This window comes from Synchiropus splendidus, chromosome 11 (assembly GCF_027744825.2).
Source record: "Synchiropus splendidus isolate RoL2022-P1 chromosome 11, RoL_Sspl_1.0, whole genome shotgun sequence".
Lineage (NCBI taxonomy): Eukaryota > Metazoa > Chordata > Actinopteri > Syngnathiformes > Callionymidae > Synchiropus > Synchiropus splendidus.
In genome coordinates, this window is record NC_071344.1 from 14,120,367 (window position 1) to 14,140,688 (window position 20,322).

The following is a 20,322-nucleotide window of genomic DNA, read 5'->3' on the forward strand; positions in this document are numbered from 1 at the left end:
TTTGTTCGAATTCCAGGACGTTCGAAAACCGAGGTACCACTGTATATTATTTTATTTTTATTGATTGTTTTTTTTTTCTTTTTTTGTTTTTCACTGACTTCTAGAGGCCACATGTGGCCGCACTTTACCCACCTCTGATCTGCCGTACAAGTATGGTTTATTAAGTATTTAGAGTATTTGTCTTCAAGCAACTGTTGAATTGAAACATTTGACTCAACAGCGCCGCCTACTGAGCTTTGAATGAGGACACTGATTCGTGAAGCAGCAAATCTCCATTTAGGACAAACTCATGGATCTTAAATATTTAGTATCAGATTCATACAGGATGATTTGGTCCCAGATCATCCTCATGCACATCTTCTCCCGAAATAAAAGGGGGATACTTGGTTATTGGGTCAACAGCCATTTTATTCATTTATTTATTTATTCACAAAATATTTCCGACATGAACCAAGAGTGTTTGTCCCACGATGCGTGTCTCAGCTCACCAACTGTTCCTTCGACTCCGGCTTTGAACCACACTTTCACTGAGTTGGCAACCCAAGTTATCACTGGAAGTTTTGCCTCTTAGCTCAGCTCGTTCTTCACCACAACAGACCTGCACGGCTTCGAGGATCTTGTTCTATTCTGACCTGTTTTAAGAACCTGCAGGCAGAGCAGCTGTGAAGCCCCGATGTCCAGAAACCAACAGCTGTGGCTGGAATGGTCTTTAGTTCAACAACGTTTCACTTACCTGGAGGTCACAGGCTCTCGGATTAGCGACTGACGTGTGGCTTTATGATGCGGAGGGAACTTTCCTTTTCAAGTGTCGCCACTGCCTGAGGCCGACCTTGCGATGACCTTTGATCAAACAGATTTAAAAGCTTCATTCCTGCCATTTTCCACCTCAAATAATCCCCCACATCTGACGGACCTCCTGATATCATCCGAAGCAGGTACTACAACTGCATGCCCTTCTCCGGCTCTGTGTTTGTGGGATCCTCCAAAACATGCCAACCCCGAGTGGAGACCTTTGAAGAGCTGCCACTGGAGACGCAGCCACAGGCGACACAAGTAAGTTGTTTAATTCCCACCAACTTGGTGGCGACGGTCACGTGTCCGTCTCCTCAGGACAACCAGACCGACAGCGGGATGGTTCTGGCCTCGGACGAGTTGGAGAGAGTGGAGCACAAGCACAGACGCGGCGTCTACAAAAGGTTCATGTCCGTCAACAACAGGTCGGCTGGAGTGGCGTTCTCTGATGAAGCTTTCTTTCCTTCCAGCCGCATGAGCAGCAGCAGCAGCACTGAGCCGCTCACAGCAGCCGACAGCTCACTGGGCTCCAACTTCTTCAGCCAGATGAGCGGCCAGACCTTCTACAACAACGAGTACGGCCGCCTGTCCGAGGACGGCTTCTTCTCCGCTGCGGACTCCACCTTCTTGCCTTCCTCCGCTGTTTAACCGAAGATGTATCTCAATTTTAATCCTGAACTGTTGTGGAACTGACGTTTCTCCTACCAACCACGAGGGGGCATCATCGCGACGAAAACAGCGGCGCCCATGTTTTTTTTTACCTTTTCAGAGTACTTTTTCTGCACGAACTATGACTCATATTGGGAAAATAAATGAATGTATTCACTAGTGGTTCCATTATTTCTTATGGTTATGGTTAAAGCTCGACCTAAATATTTGAATCCAGCATTTGAATCAGGATTAGACAGTGGGCTTGGACACACCCCACTCCACAATTGTTACCCAATTTCTCTCCACAAGCACAAAATAAATAAAGAAAAATCTAATCCCAGATTGAATGCTGACTTGGGCTGCTAGACCCAATCTACATATGAGGATCAACTTGATCATCTTGGAACATTCATTTCTATTTGGTCCAGACATTAGGGAACGATGGCCCCCCCCCACCCCTAGTCCAGCTCTTCTGGGAGAATGTCCACGGCCAAGCATGAAACATAATCCCCACGCGCGGGTCCAGGGTCTGCCCTGGGGCGCCTGTGGAGCACCTCACCGGGGAGGCGTCTCGGTGGTATCCTGACTGGACGCCAGAGCAACTTCAACACAAGATCCTTCCAGCCTCGTCTCTTCTTTCTTATGTCACCGCCGGGAACCAGGGGCGACAGAACAAATGAGGATCGACAGGTAAATCAAGAGCTCTGCCCCGTGGCTCAGCTCCTCGCTGACTCACGACGGGTCCATCTTTCCATTACTCATCCAGACCTCGAGATACTTGAACCCTCCAGACCTGGAGCAACTGATTTCCTATCAGCAGTGTCCATGTCACCCTTTTTTAGTCTTGAACTAGAGCACATAACACAAGGCCTTGGGGCCAAAAGTTAGCCTGCCATGTCGTTTCATGAGGCCATTAAGGTTCCCTAAAAGGATATGACCTTTTGTAGAAGGAAGATAAGATCCTGTAGGCTGCCTAAAATGTGTTGTCCGGTCCGAACCGCGGCGGAAACTGATCCTAAATTAAGCCTTAACAACTGAACAGAAACTGCACCCAGCTCAGTCTGTGTTTAAGCTGTGTTCCATTTGCGTGGTCTCCTGGGACCAAAGGTATGGTAAAGTCACCGTGGAACCATGAGTAAAAACGCAACCAAATTCCAAGTACATTTGTAGTGTATCTGCACTGGAATTTAGGTCCATCATTCCAATGTAAAGCCTAAACGTCACCCACTGGAATTTGCTTATACAGTGATTTCTATGCATCTCGCTTTGGGCCAAAAGGGAGGGCCTTGTGGGGGCCATGCCCAGGGGTGGGCCACAAAGCCATTTCCTGAGGGCTGCAAAAGGCCCATGGGCCACAATTTTGACATCCCTGGTTTAGAGGCATATCTCTGGAGGTTCTGAGAGACAGCTCAGTAGATAGATCTTTTTCCTTGCCTGAGTCTTACTTGTCTGTCCATCCACATTTCTAGGTCCTGGCTTTGAAAACCTGAGCAACCATTCACCTAAAAAAAACTCTCTTTGATTGAGAAGAAACTGCCCACCGAACTTCTGAGTCAAGATTGACTCGATCGTTGTTTTACTGTCATAGTCAAGGCTTTGAGAAGCAGTTTGTAGGTTACATCGTCACATTCAGTTGGACTCAAGAAGAGCAGCTCAGAGGGGAATCCAGGGAGTTTTCAGGCCGGGACACAGGAGTCACCAGTCACGGTCACGTCAGCACGAGTCGCTCTGACACGACAGAGTCGGCATGCAGCCAGATGAGGGGAAATAAGCAGCGTCTGCGTCTGAAGTCCACTTCAACGCACCAGTCAAGGTAATAATACGGCAGAAGAGGTGCAAAGGTCACCAGAGGATGCAAAATGGCTGAGGAGGCAAAACACAACGAGGTCAACTGACTATTATCTGTCTGTTGCAACAAACCATGAGTGAAGTGCGTCAACGCCCTGAGTTAGCTACAACAGCCGCGGCACCGTCTCAATAAACCTTCAGCAATATTTAACCCATCACTTACATCAGAAGCTGGTTGTATATGGGACGCGTCAGCGCGGAAAATCATAAAAATCTATTTCAGAAGTGTTACGACGTCACTTTTACGTGAAGTTTCAGGGGACTACACACATTTTCATAGAGCTGCGGTTACATTGTGTAACCAGTATCTCTCTGACCGGTTGGCCACAGAAACAAAACACAAAACAAAAGGTGGATCATTTTCCAGTCCTCCTCAATCACACTTCCTTACGACCAACGTTGGACCCTTCAGATCAGAAACTCACGGCTCAGGGGCCAAACCGGAGTCATTCTCGACACATTCTGGAGAAACAAGGAAAAAAAACATTAAAGGAAACGTATATTTTTTACAGTGAAAATCGCATGTGAACGTGCTCTTTCTAAACACACCTCAGCCAGTATCTGAAGGCTTTCAAAGTGCCACCAGGACCCGCCCCCAGCCCAACTGAGGCGCACTCCTAACCATGCCACTGAAGAGCCCTATCACAATAGAGTGGCGTCCTTTGTGTTCTCTAACTACTGTGAACGTGTGCACAACAAGTTGTGAACGATCGCTTGCTAAACAAATGATAATGAAGAGCGATGACCTCGCCCCACAGGTTGGTTCACATGCTAACGCCGGCTACAGTTGGCCACCGCACTGCCTCGTGCCTCCATTTCCAACACCGTCATCTGTCTTGTAACTTCAAAGATGTGTCAGAAAACGTTGGAGTCAGCATATTCAGCAAAACACAACCACCACTTCAGGTGCACAAACTGGACACACAACATCACAGCAGAGGACCACTATCAGGGAAATCGATTTAATCATCACCGATCCAGAGGAAATTCAAATATAAAAAAAAATAAAAAGGAAAAAAGTGAGGAGAAAAAAACAAAATCCCTTCGACAGTATAAAATGAACAGTACCGCTTAAAAATAAGAAAAATAAACATTCACTTCATTTTCTGCCGACGACAATCAGCTGGAACACCAAAGGTAAAATTGTAATTTACAGACATGGTAACAGTGAAATGTGTGACTAAAGTAACATGAAATGAAAGGACTTGGATTTGACTTGTCATCATCAAACGGTAGGAAATACAATCACAGTTCATCAGAGCCGATCGTGAATCAGAAATACGCAGTATGATAGTGTATTTGTGTCGGAAGGTCATCTGTGCATTTATATTCTACTGGTTCAACCACATGGTCACATTTGTGCAATACAAATGTTTGTTTTTTTTATTCTCAAGAAAACACACAAAAAGGTGAATTCCAATTCGAAATTATTTGTGTATTCTGAACTTAATAATTCTTATATCAATAACTGAAAGTTTGTTTTTCCTTGAATTATTAACACATGGATGACGGGTGACCCTTGGACATGGTGCAAAACTACACAACAACAAAACAGCCCTTCAACATCAGCTTGAATGGTTCGACACTAGAGCCTTCCTCCCCAGTAACAGTGGAACATCTGAAGTCTCGGGGGACACATGACCGTGAGCATCTGTGGCTGTGGTCAGCTCAGATGGAACTGGAGGGGAGCATAGGCAACTGACCTGAGGTCTGGTAGTTAGATCCACTTCATTCATGGAACTAGGAGATGTAACTTCCAGGCCACATAAATAAGTCGTGAGAAGAGTGGAGGAGCAGTCTTCAGGACATTTTTCCAATTTGGATTTTCTTCCAGGCCTCTGACGCGGTGAATATGCAGGAGTCGATGATGCCTGCGACCGTGAAGGTCCCTCCTACGATGGCACAGATCTGAAATAGACAGCGCGGTTCAGTCTCCTGATATTTACTTATATGGCTTCAGAATGGCTCCATATCAGCTGTTTTTAATCTGGCGGAATCGAAGCGATGCATTATTCCGTCATCTGAGCGTGAGCTGGACTTCAGTGAAGGCAAACTGACTCACAATCCATGGCCGTGACTCATCATCACACTTTAAGGACACTCATCTGCTGCTTGTGCGTTTAGGTCATCATGAACTTTACACAAAAAGGCAAAAAGCGACGAATGAATCGACTCGTCATCTCGGCCTGAAAAACTTTCCTGATGAGGTGGTCAGACCACAGCAGGTCCAAACCGGTTCAGAGGCCCAGTAGGGATCCGTGATGGCACAATGCCTTTGTTACAGAAGAAAAGAAAGACAGAAGACTCCGACTAAATGCCTTGTTTATGAAGCCGAACACGACAACCAAGGCATTAATCTTCATCCTCACAGAACTGAATAGGGACATAATAAAATAGCAATAAGCTCACGTACTGCGATACTGGTTTCAATGTTTTCTCTACCCTACATCGATATTACATTAATAAACATTTGGATAAGTTTGTGTTTTTCAGTAGTTGACAACAGTAGAAGAGCCATGTTATCTGTAAGATGTGCCACGCTCAAACACTAACTTTATAAAAAACGAAGTACACAATTTTCAATTTACTTTTTGAAGCATATGGAGCCGTTCTTTTATGATACAGATACACATATCATATCGCAGGATTCCTGCCAACACAGCCTTAGTACAGAACCATGGAAACTCTACAGTATACCTGTTCTCTCTGTGTGAATATCCTTCATGTAGCAACACACAGATTTACACGTGAAGCAAAGCGTTGCAAGGGATGCACTGATGGCATTTTTTCCCCAAAACTAGAAGTGTACGACCACATTACAGCATTTCAGTACCATTACACTTCAAGTTACTTAATCAACAAAAATCGTCAATTGGGACTTTAAAAAAAATACATTAATCGGTCAGAAAAAGGCGATCGGTGCAACAGTGAAAAATATTCCTAAGTATCACTTACTGTTGTGATGAAGCGGTACAGCGGCTGTCTCCTCTCTGTATATTTGACTGTGATCGGACTGAGGTCGTAACGGAACCAGATGGCGGGGATTATCCGGCCCGTGTGGCTGTACGCGACGTATTCCTGCGTGGGAGAGAACCATTGTTACTCATTTGGATTTCTGGGCTCCATCACATGATGAGGAACAGGACAGCTAACAATCCGTTCGCAAAGATCTGGGGCTTCATCCATCAAATTTGGACGCCCAGTTTATGAGTCACGGCAGGATTTGTTTAGTATACAACCACTAAAGTCACAAATGACTAAATTAGCATGAATCCGGGACTTAATACAACTCAGATGACGGACAGTGATGATGTAATGACAGTTCAAGAGAAGCAGGAAAGCGATCCATCTGTGAACCAGGAGGATTGTACATGGAAGGAATGTTGAAATTTGGGGCCACAGGGAGTAAACAGATCAGAATTGGACCTCATGCATCAAGCCTGTGCAGAGTCCTTAAATGTCATGTGAAAAGAATCTTCGGGGATACTCTTCCCCATGGCTGATCGCCACTGTTGTTACTTCAAATTTAAACCCACAGCCAACCGACATCACAGTTCTAGGAATTGTCTTCATGGCTTGTTGACATCATCCCCATCACTAGGGGCAAGTGTTGGCTCTCAGGTCAGAGCACATGTTGAGACTACTAGCTCGCCTGGCATTTTGGCTTCAACACGCCACATTAGGAAGGAAAATAAAGACGGCGATAAGACATAACCACCAGGAGATTTTGATACCTTGTTGGCCACTGTGTACTGGTAAGAAAACCTCTGTCGGCCCGACAGATCTTCATAGACTGTCGGAACGATCTTCAGGATGTAGTCATGTGACGCCAGAGCTGCAGTGGAAACGGAGAGACAGAAAAATATTTCTTAAAAACATGCAAACGTTCAGACACACAAGGGCAACGGAAACGCAAACACCTACGATTAGAGGACAGTCTGTCAGCGCCTCCAAGTGCGTTGAAAGCACCCTGAACTTTTAGACCCTGTGTGAAGAAAAAGAACCCAAAATCAGAGAATAAAATAACATTACTTTTGATTTGATTTTGCATTTCCTGAGGAGTCTCTCATTAAATTGAGAAAGCATGTGAAATATTTTGGAATCATGATAATATTTATAACTACAGCTGTCAATAAATCATTGTGGCTCTGACTCTTAAATCCTGATCCCCACATGGGCGAATAGTATTTCCACTACAGCAAGGTTGGAGGAAAAAAAGCCATTTCAAAACGTCTCGTCTGGAATTCAGATATACAAAAACAACACAGTCCCATTTGTAAGAGCTGGAGAACAAAACAAAATATTACAGTTGGCTTTGGCTTTATTTTATGGTGGTAAAAAAAGACTTGCACTAGGGTGCAACTGGATTAAAAAAAAAACCCATCAGAATATTTGACACCAGATTTATCAAATTTAAATTCAATCTGTGCAGGCAAACATCAGGGTAGAAGAGCTCCAGTGATGATGGAACTCTTTATATACATAGTACACTTTGTGGCTATACACTACACAAAATACTTTTTTATTTTTTTAAAATGAATTTGCCGTTGAACGGCATCATCATGGATGTGTTGGTCATGACGTCACTCGTATAATGGGGAGCAACTGAAAAATATTCCCAGTGAAAGAAACCATTAAGAATATCAATCTGTGTTATTTGGATTGATTTTACGGTATAATATTTTTCTGTAATTCAAGTCCCAGCCCAAGCTTTTACATCTGGGATCCTTTCTTTGTAATGTATAGACGTTATGCTTCCACACAGCAAGCACATACAGTATATATCAAATAAAGCAGGTATTTCTCAGGTATATGGAGACCCCTCAATCTGTCGAGCATTTCACAGTATGGTTCCTCAGTTTCCATCAGCTACACGTGTACCTGCAGCTTTTCCCCAAATGCCAGCTTGTGGATGGTGTGCGTCATATCCGGACTCTGGGGTTGGGCTGTTGCACTGTGAGTCGATACATGGAAGTTTCCTGGCACCTGCAGGCGCACACATACGTATCTTAGAGCACCTGCAACACATTTGGCCCACTAATGACAAACGCTGGACGCACATGCACTCAGCTGGAACCCACAAGTTCCCTTCCCAGGGAAAAACTAATTCCCCGGCGTGACGGGTTTGCTAATTATTCCACCAGCGGCGACGCTTTAATGCCCGACTGGCGGGTTAATGATTTTATGAGGGTTGGAAAACCTTTGCTATGAATGAACTTCTCAGGACAAAGTCATGACGCCACTTCCTGTTGAATGAACTTGTCAACATTAAAATCATTCAGTGTGGAACGTTAGAAAATAATTACTTTGTTGATGGTGAATTCTCCTTCGAAGCGACAACCGTCTCCCTGGTTCAGAGGGATCTTCATCGAGTTGTCTATGTGACCGACTTCATGGCGGCCCATCTCATCCTGGATGTCCAGACCCACCACTGGGGGAAAAAATATTGACCCTTGTGTCAGCAAGAGAACATCAATATAACAAAGAGCCAGGCCATAATATTCATGATCATAAGTGACTGACTCACAGGAGTGCCACAACAAGGAAATAAATGAGGGCATAAATAAGGAGAAGTCAATGGAGTTGTTGAAACAGGTTTCCATTTCATTGTATTTCCGTCCAGATTTATTATCTACAAACATTTCGTTTTCTTTGTCCTCATTTAATCCCTCCTTATTGTAGCTCTCCAGTCATATGATGCACGTCAGTCTTCAGAAAAATAAGTTGCAATTTTATTTTTGAAGAAGAAAATGGCTACACTGAACAGCAGGATGATATATTAAGACATTTTTGGTGAAACGAAGGAAATAATATGAGAAATAAATTGGAAAAACAATGATCACTTTTTTGTACAAAAGGTATCGACAACAACAACATGACCAAAACATTTCTAAACAGCAGCACAGCATAAAAACATGCTGATAATTCATTGACAGATGAAAATAATATTTGATGCTGGTAGTGTCTAAAACCGCACAGCACGACCCACAAAATAAATAAACAAAGTCCATGCTCAGTCTGTGTTTTTCCATGAAGGCAGAAAAACACACACACACACACATGGACACACAGTCGTGCCCTGGCATGGTGGCAGTGGCCTATTTTCAGAGCCTGGTTGTGTGTTGGCCCGTTAGCAGAGAGGGACGTCGGCCTGATCTATGCTTAGACCTCGGCATACCGCCGGGCTGACCTTTGACATTCGAGTCGTGTTAAACCTCTTCATGGTGATCCCCAAAATACAGAGTAGAAATAGAAGTCTGGCACATTGTACGTGTACATACAGACCTGTCATCCTTTTAAAGGAAAAAGTGCAAGTGGATCGGGGGTTATCATTATAAGGTTATTAAGAGCTTTTCCATTAAGTCACACATCTCAAGTGGACTCCAGAAAAAAAGGACAGGGGAAGAAAGGGGATGAAGAAAATGTGAGGGACCAAGATGCGGGACGTCACCTCCAACTAGACATTCTTTGGAATTGTATTCATTATTTTGTTTCTACAGAGGCAAAGGACTTCACCGAGATTTGTCAGTTATATTTGTGAGAGTCTTATGTTTCTGTGACTGGTATGTTGACAGGGTAGTCAACAACAAACAGCAGACACCATTCACATGTCAAGGGTCACATCTCATGGAGAGGCAGAGTCAACCACAAATACACCACGAACATATTTCCAATTTTATTATCCAGCTAAACATGCATTTACCGTCATATAAATATCATTAATAAGAATATGAATGAGTGTAACTATAAAATAAATTATTAATTATAATAATAATACATTTAATTAATAACTTAGCAATAATAACGATATGATCATTACCAGCACTGTTCATGTAATTAGCTAATTCTATCAGAAATAAAGCCGCAAAACCAAAGAGAAACCCCCAACAGACGAACACTATCAGCTTGTTCAGTAAAGACATGAATTCAATGGTGACAAATCAGTTTGAACAGTCATCTCATGACCAGAGGAAAAAAAACACAGATGTAAACTCTGCACAATTGGTGACCGCAGAAATGTTTCCATTTGAATAAATTTAGCTCACAAAAAAAAAATCCAAAACCACATGAAACTTCACAGTACGTTTTTGTAGACATGTGAAGAGACATGTTTAGAGTTCATAAAATTGATGAATGTAAATGTTGAGCTTATATATCAAGTTTCTTCACATCAGAATTTAGAGCACAAACTACTTAACGGTCCACATATGAGCGCAGAGAACAACCACAATTCTTCACAGTTACTTGTCATATTTTGTATGCAGAGAAAAAGACTGAAATTATTAGGTGCAGCTTTGCTGGAGAAGTTCCGTCTCACTACGACCATGTATCTGCTAAACTGAAGCAAAAGCATGACTCTCCAGAGCTGTAATTGGAACTGGCTGATGTTTTGTTTGGGGACGTCATGAGTGATCTCGACTGTGCACATGGCCAACATCTGTTTGTCCACGCTCCAAACTCCACAGAGTAGAGCTTCATTTTTCACACACGCACTTCGCTTTTCCATTTTTGGACATGGTTTGCTTGACTAAAGGTGTTGCGTTTTGAACGGAGGCGAACCTTGGCTGAAGCGCGCATGAATATGGCATCTTTTGTTTGAGGTGTGGGTTTGTCATCGTGAGCATAGTTACTAAGGGGAGTCATGGAGGGGAATAAATAGCCGGTGACGGCGCTCGGGGCCTGGCATCAGCCAGTTGGCCTGCTTTCAGACAGAGAGCTGGTGCAGAAGCCACTGCAAAGGGATATCAATCGCTAACATGCTATGAAGTACACAAAAAAACACAACCAGGAAACAACAGAGAGGGCATTAAAATCTTATTTTAGCTTAGTCATTGGCTTATGATTTACAGAGACAAACAGGTCATCGTAAACGTTGCTTCCTGATTAGCAGCAGAAGTGACATCACACATGGAAAACAGCATTCATATAAAGTGTTGTGAAGAAGAAGTCAACGTTATATATTTATATACTCACAATCACAGTGTAAGTTTGGCAAACTGATGTTTAAACTCACATCTATCTTCCCACCACTGTCCTTATCAGGGTCGTCCACATACAGTTCATTTACACTGAGAGGGAAAAGAGAGTCAATTGTTAGCCACAATCAACTGGACAAGTAAGTTTTAGAAACAAAACCATGGTAATGAATGAGCATTAGAGGTTATATTCTGATGCTGGAACTCAGGGTTGATAGGCTCAAATTTCACGCTGACTGTGCGATATTGTATTGAAATCTTTGCTGAAATATTGACATCTTGATTGTGTGAATTTATCTTGACATTGCAAGTTCTCTATATATAATACATGTGTGTGAATGAGAGGGAGCCAAGTGGACAGGTGAAGTTACAGGATGCAGAGATAAAGAAGGTGGGGGGTTTGAAGTACTGAGGCTCAACTGTTCAGGGCCATGGAGAGTGTGAGAAAGAGGTGAAGAAGCAGGTGCAGGCAGAATGGTGGTGAGGCCAACAATGTTGTATGGTTTGGAAACAGTGGCACTGAGGAAAAGACAGGAGGCAGAGCTGGAGGTAGCAGAGATGAAGATGCTGAGCTTCTCTCTGGGAGTGAGCAGGATGGATAGGATCAGGAAGCAGTAGATCAGAGGGACAGCACATGTGGTCAGGTGTTTAGGAGACAAAGTCAGAGGCTAGATGGAGATGGTTTAGACGTGTACAGAGGGGAGAGAGCCAGTACATTGGTAGGAAGATGTTTAGGTTGGAACTGCCAGGCAGAAGGTGGAGAGGAAGGCCAAAGAGGAGATTGATGGAGGTGGTGAAGGAGACATGAGGATTGTAGGTTTGAGAGAAGAGGAAGCAGAGGACAGGGTGAGATGGAGGAGGATGATCAACTGTGGCCACCCTACTACGGAGAAGCCCATAGAAAAAAGAAGATTTCAAGTCGTCTATATCAATATTTGTTATATAGATAATTGGATATGTTACTGCATTTGTAGCATGTTTAATACTAATATTTTCTTTTTTGTGCACTGAACTTATTTTGTTGATTAAGAGAGCCAGTCATTCTGCTGGGTGAAATTTAACTGGACTTGCGTCATAAGACTTCATGCCCATAATATTGTACTGCATTATCTGATTTCCCCCCCTTAAAATGATGGTTCTTATCACAATATATTGCTGAACTTACAGTGTCACCACTCCTGTATCGGGATGTATGTGTCGAAAGATACCTGCCAATACACCGCCCTAGTGGAATGGCACTTCTAAAATACATGACAGACCACCACGTATCTTTCATTGCAGCTGGTAAATGACACAATTGACATCATTTCACACTTAAAATTGACATCACCACCAAGAAAAAGGTGAAATGTGCCTGTAATTGGGCCTCAAAAAGAGAGCGTGACTCATGGTTGAGACACTCGTGTTAGCCGACATGTAACCAGCGTGATGTGGCATAGCATCATTAAGGAGGCTATATCTGTGGAGGATTGAGACACTTGTGTGGAAGCCGTGGGCGCAAATGGCCGCCACGCACCAACTGCGAGAAGTGACGTGTGCAAGGCTCATTTGCTGTTGCCTCATGAACTCCAATCAAGGATTACAACAGCGGATGGAGCCACTGACCTTCATGAGGTGTGTTTCACACATCTCTCAGTCAGCTGATGACGCAGGAAATTACTAAATCGTATGAGCATTTCCCAGACAAAGATACGTACATTTCAGTCGCTATGAACCCAGTCAGCTCAGAGAGGAAGAGGAAGAGGATGAAGACACAGCAGAGGATGGAAACTGTGGACAAAGAAAAATAAAAAAAATGAGCCTTAAGGACACACCCAATAACAAACACACGTGAGTCACATACGACGGTTTAAAAGTAGAATTATAAACTGAAGGAGGAGTACGCGTGACCTAATAAACCAACATCCGATGCGAAAATGTTCCTGAAATAACCACTTTATTGGTCACCTTAAATCTGCAATTACGCTTGTTTTGAAGCAAACCACCTACAAGCATCACACATTAACAGCAGCACCGCAGGCCAGCATTACACCACCGAGGTCCGGGTGAGCTCATGCTTCACACATCAGACAAAGACCTCATTTAAGAAGGCTTTCAGCACAGAGTTGCATCAACCTTTAAAAACAACCCTCTGAGTCAAAATCAGTTTTGTCTTGGACCAAAAAAGAGGTGATAAAGCTGTCTGTCTCATCTCATATGGCAAAATAATCAAGAACACTCTCATATAAATAGTTGTCACGTGTCGGCTGGGATAAATATGGGAGGAAGTGATGCCTCTGTGGTCGGGCTGGTATGGCGAGAGCCTGGGCTGGAAAGCTCTCACTCAGCAGGTGAGGCGTGTTTACATGGCAACAATCTCCAGGGATCCGAGATCACATGACCTTGGCCTGGGACGGGCGTCACAGCCAAACTGCCGGTTTTACATAAGGTAATGTTTAACTGACAAACAATAGGGAGTGCCACTATGACACCAATTCACATTCATCAAAGCTACACAGGGGACAATTCTGCTAGAGAGAATGAGTTACTCTTTGGGTTGCTTTTCATAGAGTGGAAGTGAGCAAAAACATGTTTGTCGTTTCAATCTACACCATTTCCTTGTTGAAATACACAAAAACCAGCCGATTCCAGATCCAAGGTTTCGTTTTTTCAGCCTCTTATCAACGACTGTGACGACACTTACTGGATCAAGTTTGTGCCTTTTTGTCTTAAAGTTGCTGAAATCTTTTAACCACAAAACGTCCCTGTCTCATTAATCACACACATATTACGCACGCCCACACGTACAGCAAACCGAGTTCAAAACCATCAGATAACAGATTAATATCAACTTGAAAACGTCAATTTTTTTCTCAATCTTCAATATCAACATTTAAATCAGGACAAAATGCAAACATAAGTGTGACAAATCACTTTAAGGGTTCCAGGGTGGGGGCGAAATTCCTGGTAGAAACCGTGACTTTGAAACACATCTCTGATAACAGTATTTTTTTAAGTCCTTCAAAGACTCATTAAACAGTCAGTACTAAGCAAGTTTAACAGATTTCACCTTCAAACTGTGACTAAAGCCATTTAAAAAGAGTAAAAACACACGGTAGTGAGACAGATGTACCATGAAAATTGAACTCACTGGAATCTCTCTGAAAGCAGAGCAACAAATGTGCATGAGGTGAGGAATTTGACCTTTTGAAATCAGGGGTCGAGCCTCAAAATGCCAACAACTCTGTGCCCTCGACAACCCTACACAGTGAATGGAGACAGGAAAGGTGTTGACTGAGAACAGGACGAACTTCCATCCACTTCCTCTCCAGTGGAATCGCTGTTTATCTTTAGGACCTTCATTCTCTCGCCAACTACCAGGAAGGAACTGGCCGAGCCGCCACATTTCCATCTTGAGGCCAATACCTCCTGTATTTAAAAACAGCTGATGATGCTCTAAAGAGAAAATGACAGCACGGAGTAAAAGATGCGTCATCTGGGTCTGAGCAGCGGTAAACAATTGATCCAATCCCTGAGTACACAATGACTAACTGATGACAGGGTGAAACACACATGACTTGACAAGAGCAACGCTTAGATTTCCACTGATGACTTATTGTCTCCTGTCAATACGCAGGCATGTCCATTATCATTCCGCACATACTTGAGGGCTAGAACAGGTAGAGCACCTTTCTGACTGACTCTCACAACAGACAAGCACATACATGATCTACAACCCCCCCCCCACCCTGTTAAATGGTTGTGCGTGCCAAACTTATTGGTTCAGCTCAGGCTAGGTCTTAATGATTTCATCCATAATTCTTCAGATCAGATCAGATCATTTGAACAGATATTTAGGGTATTTAAGGAAAACAAGTATCCTGACTCAGTCTTTAGAGTGGCTATTAATGATGAATGAAAAAAGGACATTTCCACTCACTGAATGCGCCCGTATATGTGGGCTGGGTGAGATCTTTAGGCACTTTCCGGTAGATATCGAATCTGGTGGGGAGAAAAGAGAAGCCATCAGAAAGGAAAAGGGAATGTAAACATTACAAGATGTACATTTTGTTCTGACCCGAGCATGGACTATTACTCGAGACTCGTGGAATGTTAACTTTGGGCCTCAGCCACTGCCGCATAGGCTTAAATAAATGGTCACACCTCTTCCTTTCAGCTGCATCAGACACGGCCCAAACAAAAGGTCGCCGACAGCGAAGTGTAAGCAGGTCACAGATACACAAAACAAACAACAACAAAGAGCGAGAGAATAAACAAAACTGTCACACCACCAGAAGGGTGGGAGATGATGTTTTGAAAGTCAGTGAATCAGAAGCCAAGCTTGAGTATTACCAGCTGACCCCTCTTGTGTAACACAAGAGGAACAGGGTGAAGGGGGGAAAAAAATCAAGTTTCAGTTCGTAATCTCTCCAGCATGCCCTTTTTTGGGGACTGATACATATTTTCACCCACCAGTTCCACCCACTTCTCCCCGTCTTCTTTCTTCGTGTCCTCACATGCAACCAAAACGATCATATTTCTCCAATTGTGAGCTGCGAGTGAAATCATCTGCGCTGATGTAATGGAAAGGAGGGGTTTGAAGGACTGCTTTTCAGGCCAGGTCAAACCCAGCGCATTTGCTTCAATAGCCCCAGGTCTGAAAAGAGTAATAGCACCATCCCTCTACTGATATTTCATCCACGTATTAAGAAGCATTGCGCTGTGCCTTAACATCCTGCCCAGGCAGGATATGTAGGCCAGGGGCGTATGGAGGGTTTGGGTGTGGAGCTCATAAGGCCTTGTGTATCTGGAGCAGAATACTTGTGGAGTCACACACTTCCTGAATAATGGGCCTCAATTGTACAAAGTTTCCTTCCTCACCTCGTCTCCACCCAACCGGGCCAACCTCCCAGGAGCAACAGACAGGTTGTTGTGAGAAAGACTCTCGAAAGTCTTGTTTGGTGATCTCGCTCCCAACCCCTCCCTCTCCAGTGGGCTTCTCTCAGGCAAGAGTACAAATGTTAGTTAGCTGCAGCTTATCTAAGGGAACTTGAACAAATTTACAACACATATTGCCGATAGTGGGAAAACAAGAGTAACCTGAAGCTGATGTGTATTTATTTGGCCCTGAGGAAATCTATTTGGGTTAAGGCAAAGAGTGGATTGACACAGGTTATGAAGCTCAAACAATATTCCACTTGAACAGCAATATATTATAGTGTTGGAATTTAACTTTATTTTTTTTTATTTCAGTTTATTATTATTTTTGTATACGGTATAATTGAAAATTTACCAGAACTTTTTGATGATCCGGTAATACGATGGTTCAGGGAATTCATAGAGACCAGCAAAAATATTTCAGGCATCTCCCGGGTAATCACACAGCTACTGTAAATCAGATGCAAAAATCAGAAATATTGGTTGAGCTTCCTCTGAGAATGATGTAATGAGTGAAAAAAAAAAGAACTGGATACTTTTGGGCAACTGAACAGAAACAAATGATGCACATAGAGCAGCAAGAGTGGTACAGGAAGTAGCTTGGTTAGTCCTGTTATAAAAAAGGGGACGACCAAGCGTCATGAAAACTGTTGTGCGCTAAGCCACATACAAGGAAGTGAGTTTCATTCTAAAAATTGAGGTCACTGAAAGGTAGGTGACAATAGTGATGTATAATTTAAACAGTATGTACACTGAAATGCATTTAAAACAATCCTGAAGAGAACTCAAATCAATTGGAATGAGTTGAGCTATGGAAATGAAAATAAGCCACACATGAGCAAAACCAATTAAACGCCCACAAGGAGAAAGAACAAAACTGTAATAGTCACACAGAAGTCATTTAATAACACCATGTGAGAAATGTTAAATAATTATGATATTGACAGTGTTGGCCATTCAAGAGTTCATCTCACAGTCTGTAGGTTTTTTTTTAATTTCCTGAATTGCAGACGTTTGGCCTCCTTCCGTCACTTCCTGCACTCACTGCTTGCTCAGCTGCAATCGTGCAAAGATGTTATGTGGTTAGTGAGGACATGTCGTACCAGCAGCCCAGTGTTGACGCCAGCATACGAGAGCGCAGGGTCGTATTTCAAGGAATTATTAAATAAACCATAAAGTCATGAATCACCACCAGATCATCGCCTTTTCATTTAGTTTGAGGATGTTTTCATAAGCATCTATAAAGGAGTCATTAAGACAACTCCCTCATGATATTCATAATTACTCAACAACGGTCAGCAGTCACTTCACCGATTACTTGCCAGAAACGGCTTTTGAAATCTAGTTAGCAAGTGACTACATACGTGAGGTTACTAAATGTTGCCATGATCTCATCACACGAGCAAACAGTGTGTCATCGCGTTAGCTCAGACTATTTAACCTAATGTGAGATTGCTGCTTCCCGACAGTTTACTCATTTCACTGATGCAACCCTATGAAATATTCACTATTAAACTAAAAATATATATTTGATACTGATTCACTTGACGTCATGATACTGTTTTTCCCCATCACAGCCTATTTTGTGTTCATATGAAGCTATTGCTCAGTTTCACATGCAGCTAATGTCACAATCCTAACTCAAAAAATGCTTTAATCTGATTGGGTGACATAAACCAAACACCTGACTGTTTGAACCAAAGTGGACACAGTTGATACTATCAGTGGTTCTACATCTGACACCTGAGCCATAACTAGGGCTGTGTATCGGCAGGTATCTTATGTTATATGCATGCAATATGTATTTTGATACAGGAGTAGTGATACGATACATTGCCATATACTGTGATACTGTAAGTTAGGCAATATGTTGTATTAAGAACCATCATTTTAAGGGGGAAAACAAGATAATGAACTACAATAATATGTGCGTGAAAATGAGTTAATTCGTCTGACATCAGTCCAGTTAGATATTCAGTTAAATTCCGCACGCAGAATGAAATGCTCCCTTAATCGACAACACAACGGCAGTGCATAATAAGAAAACGTTAGTATCAAACTTGCCACAAACGCAGCAGCATATCCAAGTATCTGTATCTCTATGTGTATTAAATATCAATATAATTTAAATATAACTTAAAATAAAGTCCACACTATCAAGATGTTGATATTTCAGTGAAAATATTTCTAAAATATGGCACGATCGAGTATCGTAATATTCGTAATATTAAAGAGTTGTGGTAATGAGATGAGAATTTAACTGGCAATGAGCAATGATTATGAAAAGAATAACAAAATGTGACCAGAATATTTCGGAGCTGCATAATATATTTGCTGTCGGTTACAAAAACACCTAAGCATGCCATTTTGGAAACTTACAATCCAGTTAAGGGACGCAAATTCAGCCAAGCACACAGAAGCTATGCGTAGTAGTCCATTGTTTTATTTAACCACTGTTGCATCAGGCATAAGTCATGGGGGCCAATATTAAGTGCAGGATGTCAACAGGATGTGGCCACGCGGCAAGCACATGACGGTTATGATCCCATAGCCTGTGGCTGTTCAAACATGCCTTGCACCAGATCCTGTAGGTAAACATGTTGACCTATTCAATTCGACTACCTTCTGTAAACTGCTCGACACATAAATATTGAACACCATCAGTTTCTGTTCAAAGAAGCCTACTGGTGTATGCAGTAAAACGCAACTGGTGGAGCACATTTAGCATGTATGCATTTTATATATATATATATATAACAACACACATATAATCCACCACATGCTTCAGACTCCATTTCTGAACTACTGTGTTGTGTTGTTCTCAACATAGTACTTTGAGAAATACATATCCAACTGAAAAACTCACAGACAATACTGTACTGTTTAAAGGAGTTTCATTAGTAGACTAACACAAATGATATATTTACTAGAGGAAGATACAAACTCAATATTTAAGCTTAGCACAATAGTAGTATACTCAATAAATAAATGGTATACAATTAAAAAAAATGTTTAGTAGTGATTGCAAATTAGATCATTTGAAATATTAGCATATCTTCCTCAATAGATCCTCTACAGCCTTTAACCATGGGCTTTAGTCATGTTTATAAAGTGAATTGATACAGACCCACTGAGTTTTCCATGTAAAGGAAAGAGGTGGCGGACCTGAGTGCAGACATCCTGTCCTTTGTTTTGATAGGGTCGTGCGGTTATTGACACTTTCAATAGTTGTATACGAGCGATAATGAGGTGCCTCACTATTGTCCAGGTTTCAATGGTGTTGTTTTTAAGGTTGTTTATTGGCCGACTGTTGTCGCAGAGTGGGCTGCTGGGAGACTTTTCAAACTTCAATGTGTGAATTGAGACCGACCCAGGCTGTCAAACAGGCATTGTGGCACCGTTACGACTTCCATGCAAATGAGCAAACGCAGCCGAAGCAAGCGGGGATGAATGGAAACGCAGCTTTCACGGGCTGAATGTGACATGCATCCAAAGCTAAGAGCATCCTTCAGAGTCACCGAGACGGCGAGTTCACTTGGCTTCACCAGAACACCGGAGCCCCCGCAAGTCCCCTCGGTAGCCGCGGCTCAAGCGGCGTACTCACCTCCTGACATCGAAAGTCATGATGTTTGCAACTTTGACCGGGAAAGAAGACAAAAATCGGCGGGTTAGCACACGGCTACAAAACGTTACCGGCTGTTCGTCAGTACCGGGCTGACGTCACCTTAGGACGCTTTGCACGTTCTGATTGGCGGACAGCGTCTTCCGGTTTGGGTGATTCTACTTCCTCCCCGAAAAACGTGATATAAAAGTGATATATTTGTAATAATTAATGTGTTCGTCCCGTAGACATAAATAATGGAGACAAAACTAGAAAAAAAATAAATAAAAATATTCTTTAAAAAACGTCCTCGCCGTTGAATATGTGTGTTTCAAAGCTACTAAATAAGCAAAGAGAAGTATAGGTTACATTCATATATTTACATAGACTAGTAAAACGAGGTTTTCTACTGAGCTCCCAAACCTACCTAAATTGTTCTCGAAATTCGTCTTGGTCAATGCGTTCCATACATGAAATATTCTGCCGGCAATAAAATATTGTGCAATGCTTTTAAGACCGATGACATCATAAGGATGC

The 20,322-nt window shown here is 42.6% G+C and overlaps 2 protein-coding genes across 6 annotated transcripts in view; one reads left to right on the plus strand and one right to left on the minus strand.

Annotated features, from left to right (window-relative positions):
• flt4 (fms related receptor tyrosine kinase 4) overlaps nt 1-1,591 on the plus strand; it is a 36,070-nt gene extending 34,479 nt beyond the window's left edge. Inside the window, exons 28-30 of the mRNA XM_053879280.1 lie at nt 933-1,053; nt 1,111-1,196; nt 1,263-1,591. Coding sequence (XP_053735255.1) covers nt 933-1,053; nt 1,111-1,196; nt 1,263-1,440 — 385 coding nt within the window. The 3' untranslated portion in view covers nt 1,441-1,591. The remainder of the gene's footprint in view (nt 1-932; nt 1,054-1,110; nt 1,197-1,262) is intronic.
• On the minus strand, nt 392-19,920 carry ergic1 (endoplasmic reticulum-golgi intermediate compartment 1). Of its 5 annotated transcripts, XR_008416099.1 has the most exons (12): nt 19,789-19,920; nt 15,187-15,248; nt 12,965-13,037; nt 11,266-11,360; nt 8,598-8,722; nt 8,173-8,277; nt 7,216-7,276; nt 7,026-7,126; nt 6,247-6,369; nt 4,995-5,199; nt 734-840; nt 392-645 (listed from the first exon to the last, which is right to left on the minus strand). XR_008416099.1 is itself a non-coding variant. In XM_053879281.1 (10 exons), exons 1-10 carry the CDS (start codon nt 19,806-19,808, stop codon nt 5,092-5,094), a joined length of 873 nt encoding a protein of 290 aa, XP_053735256.1. In that variant the 5' UTR covers nt 19,809-19,920; the 3' UTR covers nt 3,761-5,091. The 5 variants fall into 5 exon arrangements, 1 of the variants encoding a protein (XP_053735256.1); XR_008416097.1 differs by having other exon boundaries at nt 392-840; XR_008416098.1 differs by lacking the exons at nt 392-645; nt 734-840 and adding an exon at nt 878-3,306.
• Nucleotides 19,921-20,322: the final 402 nt, after the last annotated feature.

What these genes read in the sequence shown, in the direction of transcription:
- ergic1 (XM_053879281.1), bottom strand. Translation starts at nt 19,808, where the DNA reads ATGACTTTCGATGTCAGGAG. An exon ending in GCCAAACTTACACTGTGATT is followed by an intron (nt 8,723 to 11,265) that starts GTGAGTATATAA and finishes TTTTTCCCCCAG; the next exon opens with TGGTGGGTCTGGACATCCAG. An exon ending in TGTACCGCTTCATCACAACA is followed by an intron (nt 5,200 to 6,246) that starts GTAAGTGATACT and finishes TGTCTATTTCAG; the next exon opens with ATCTGTGCCATCGTAGGAGG.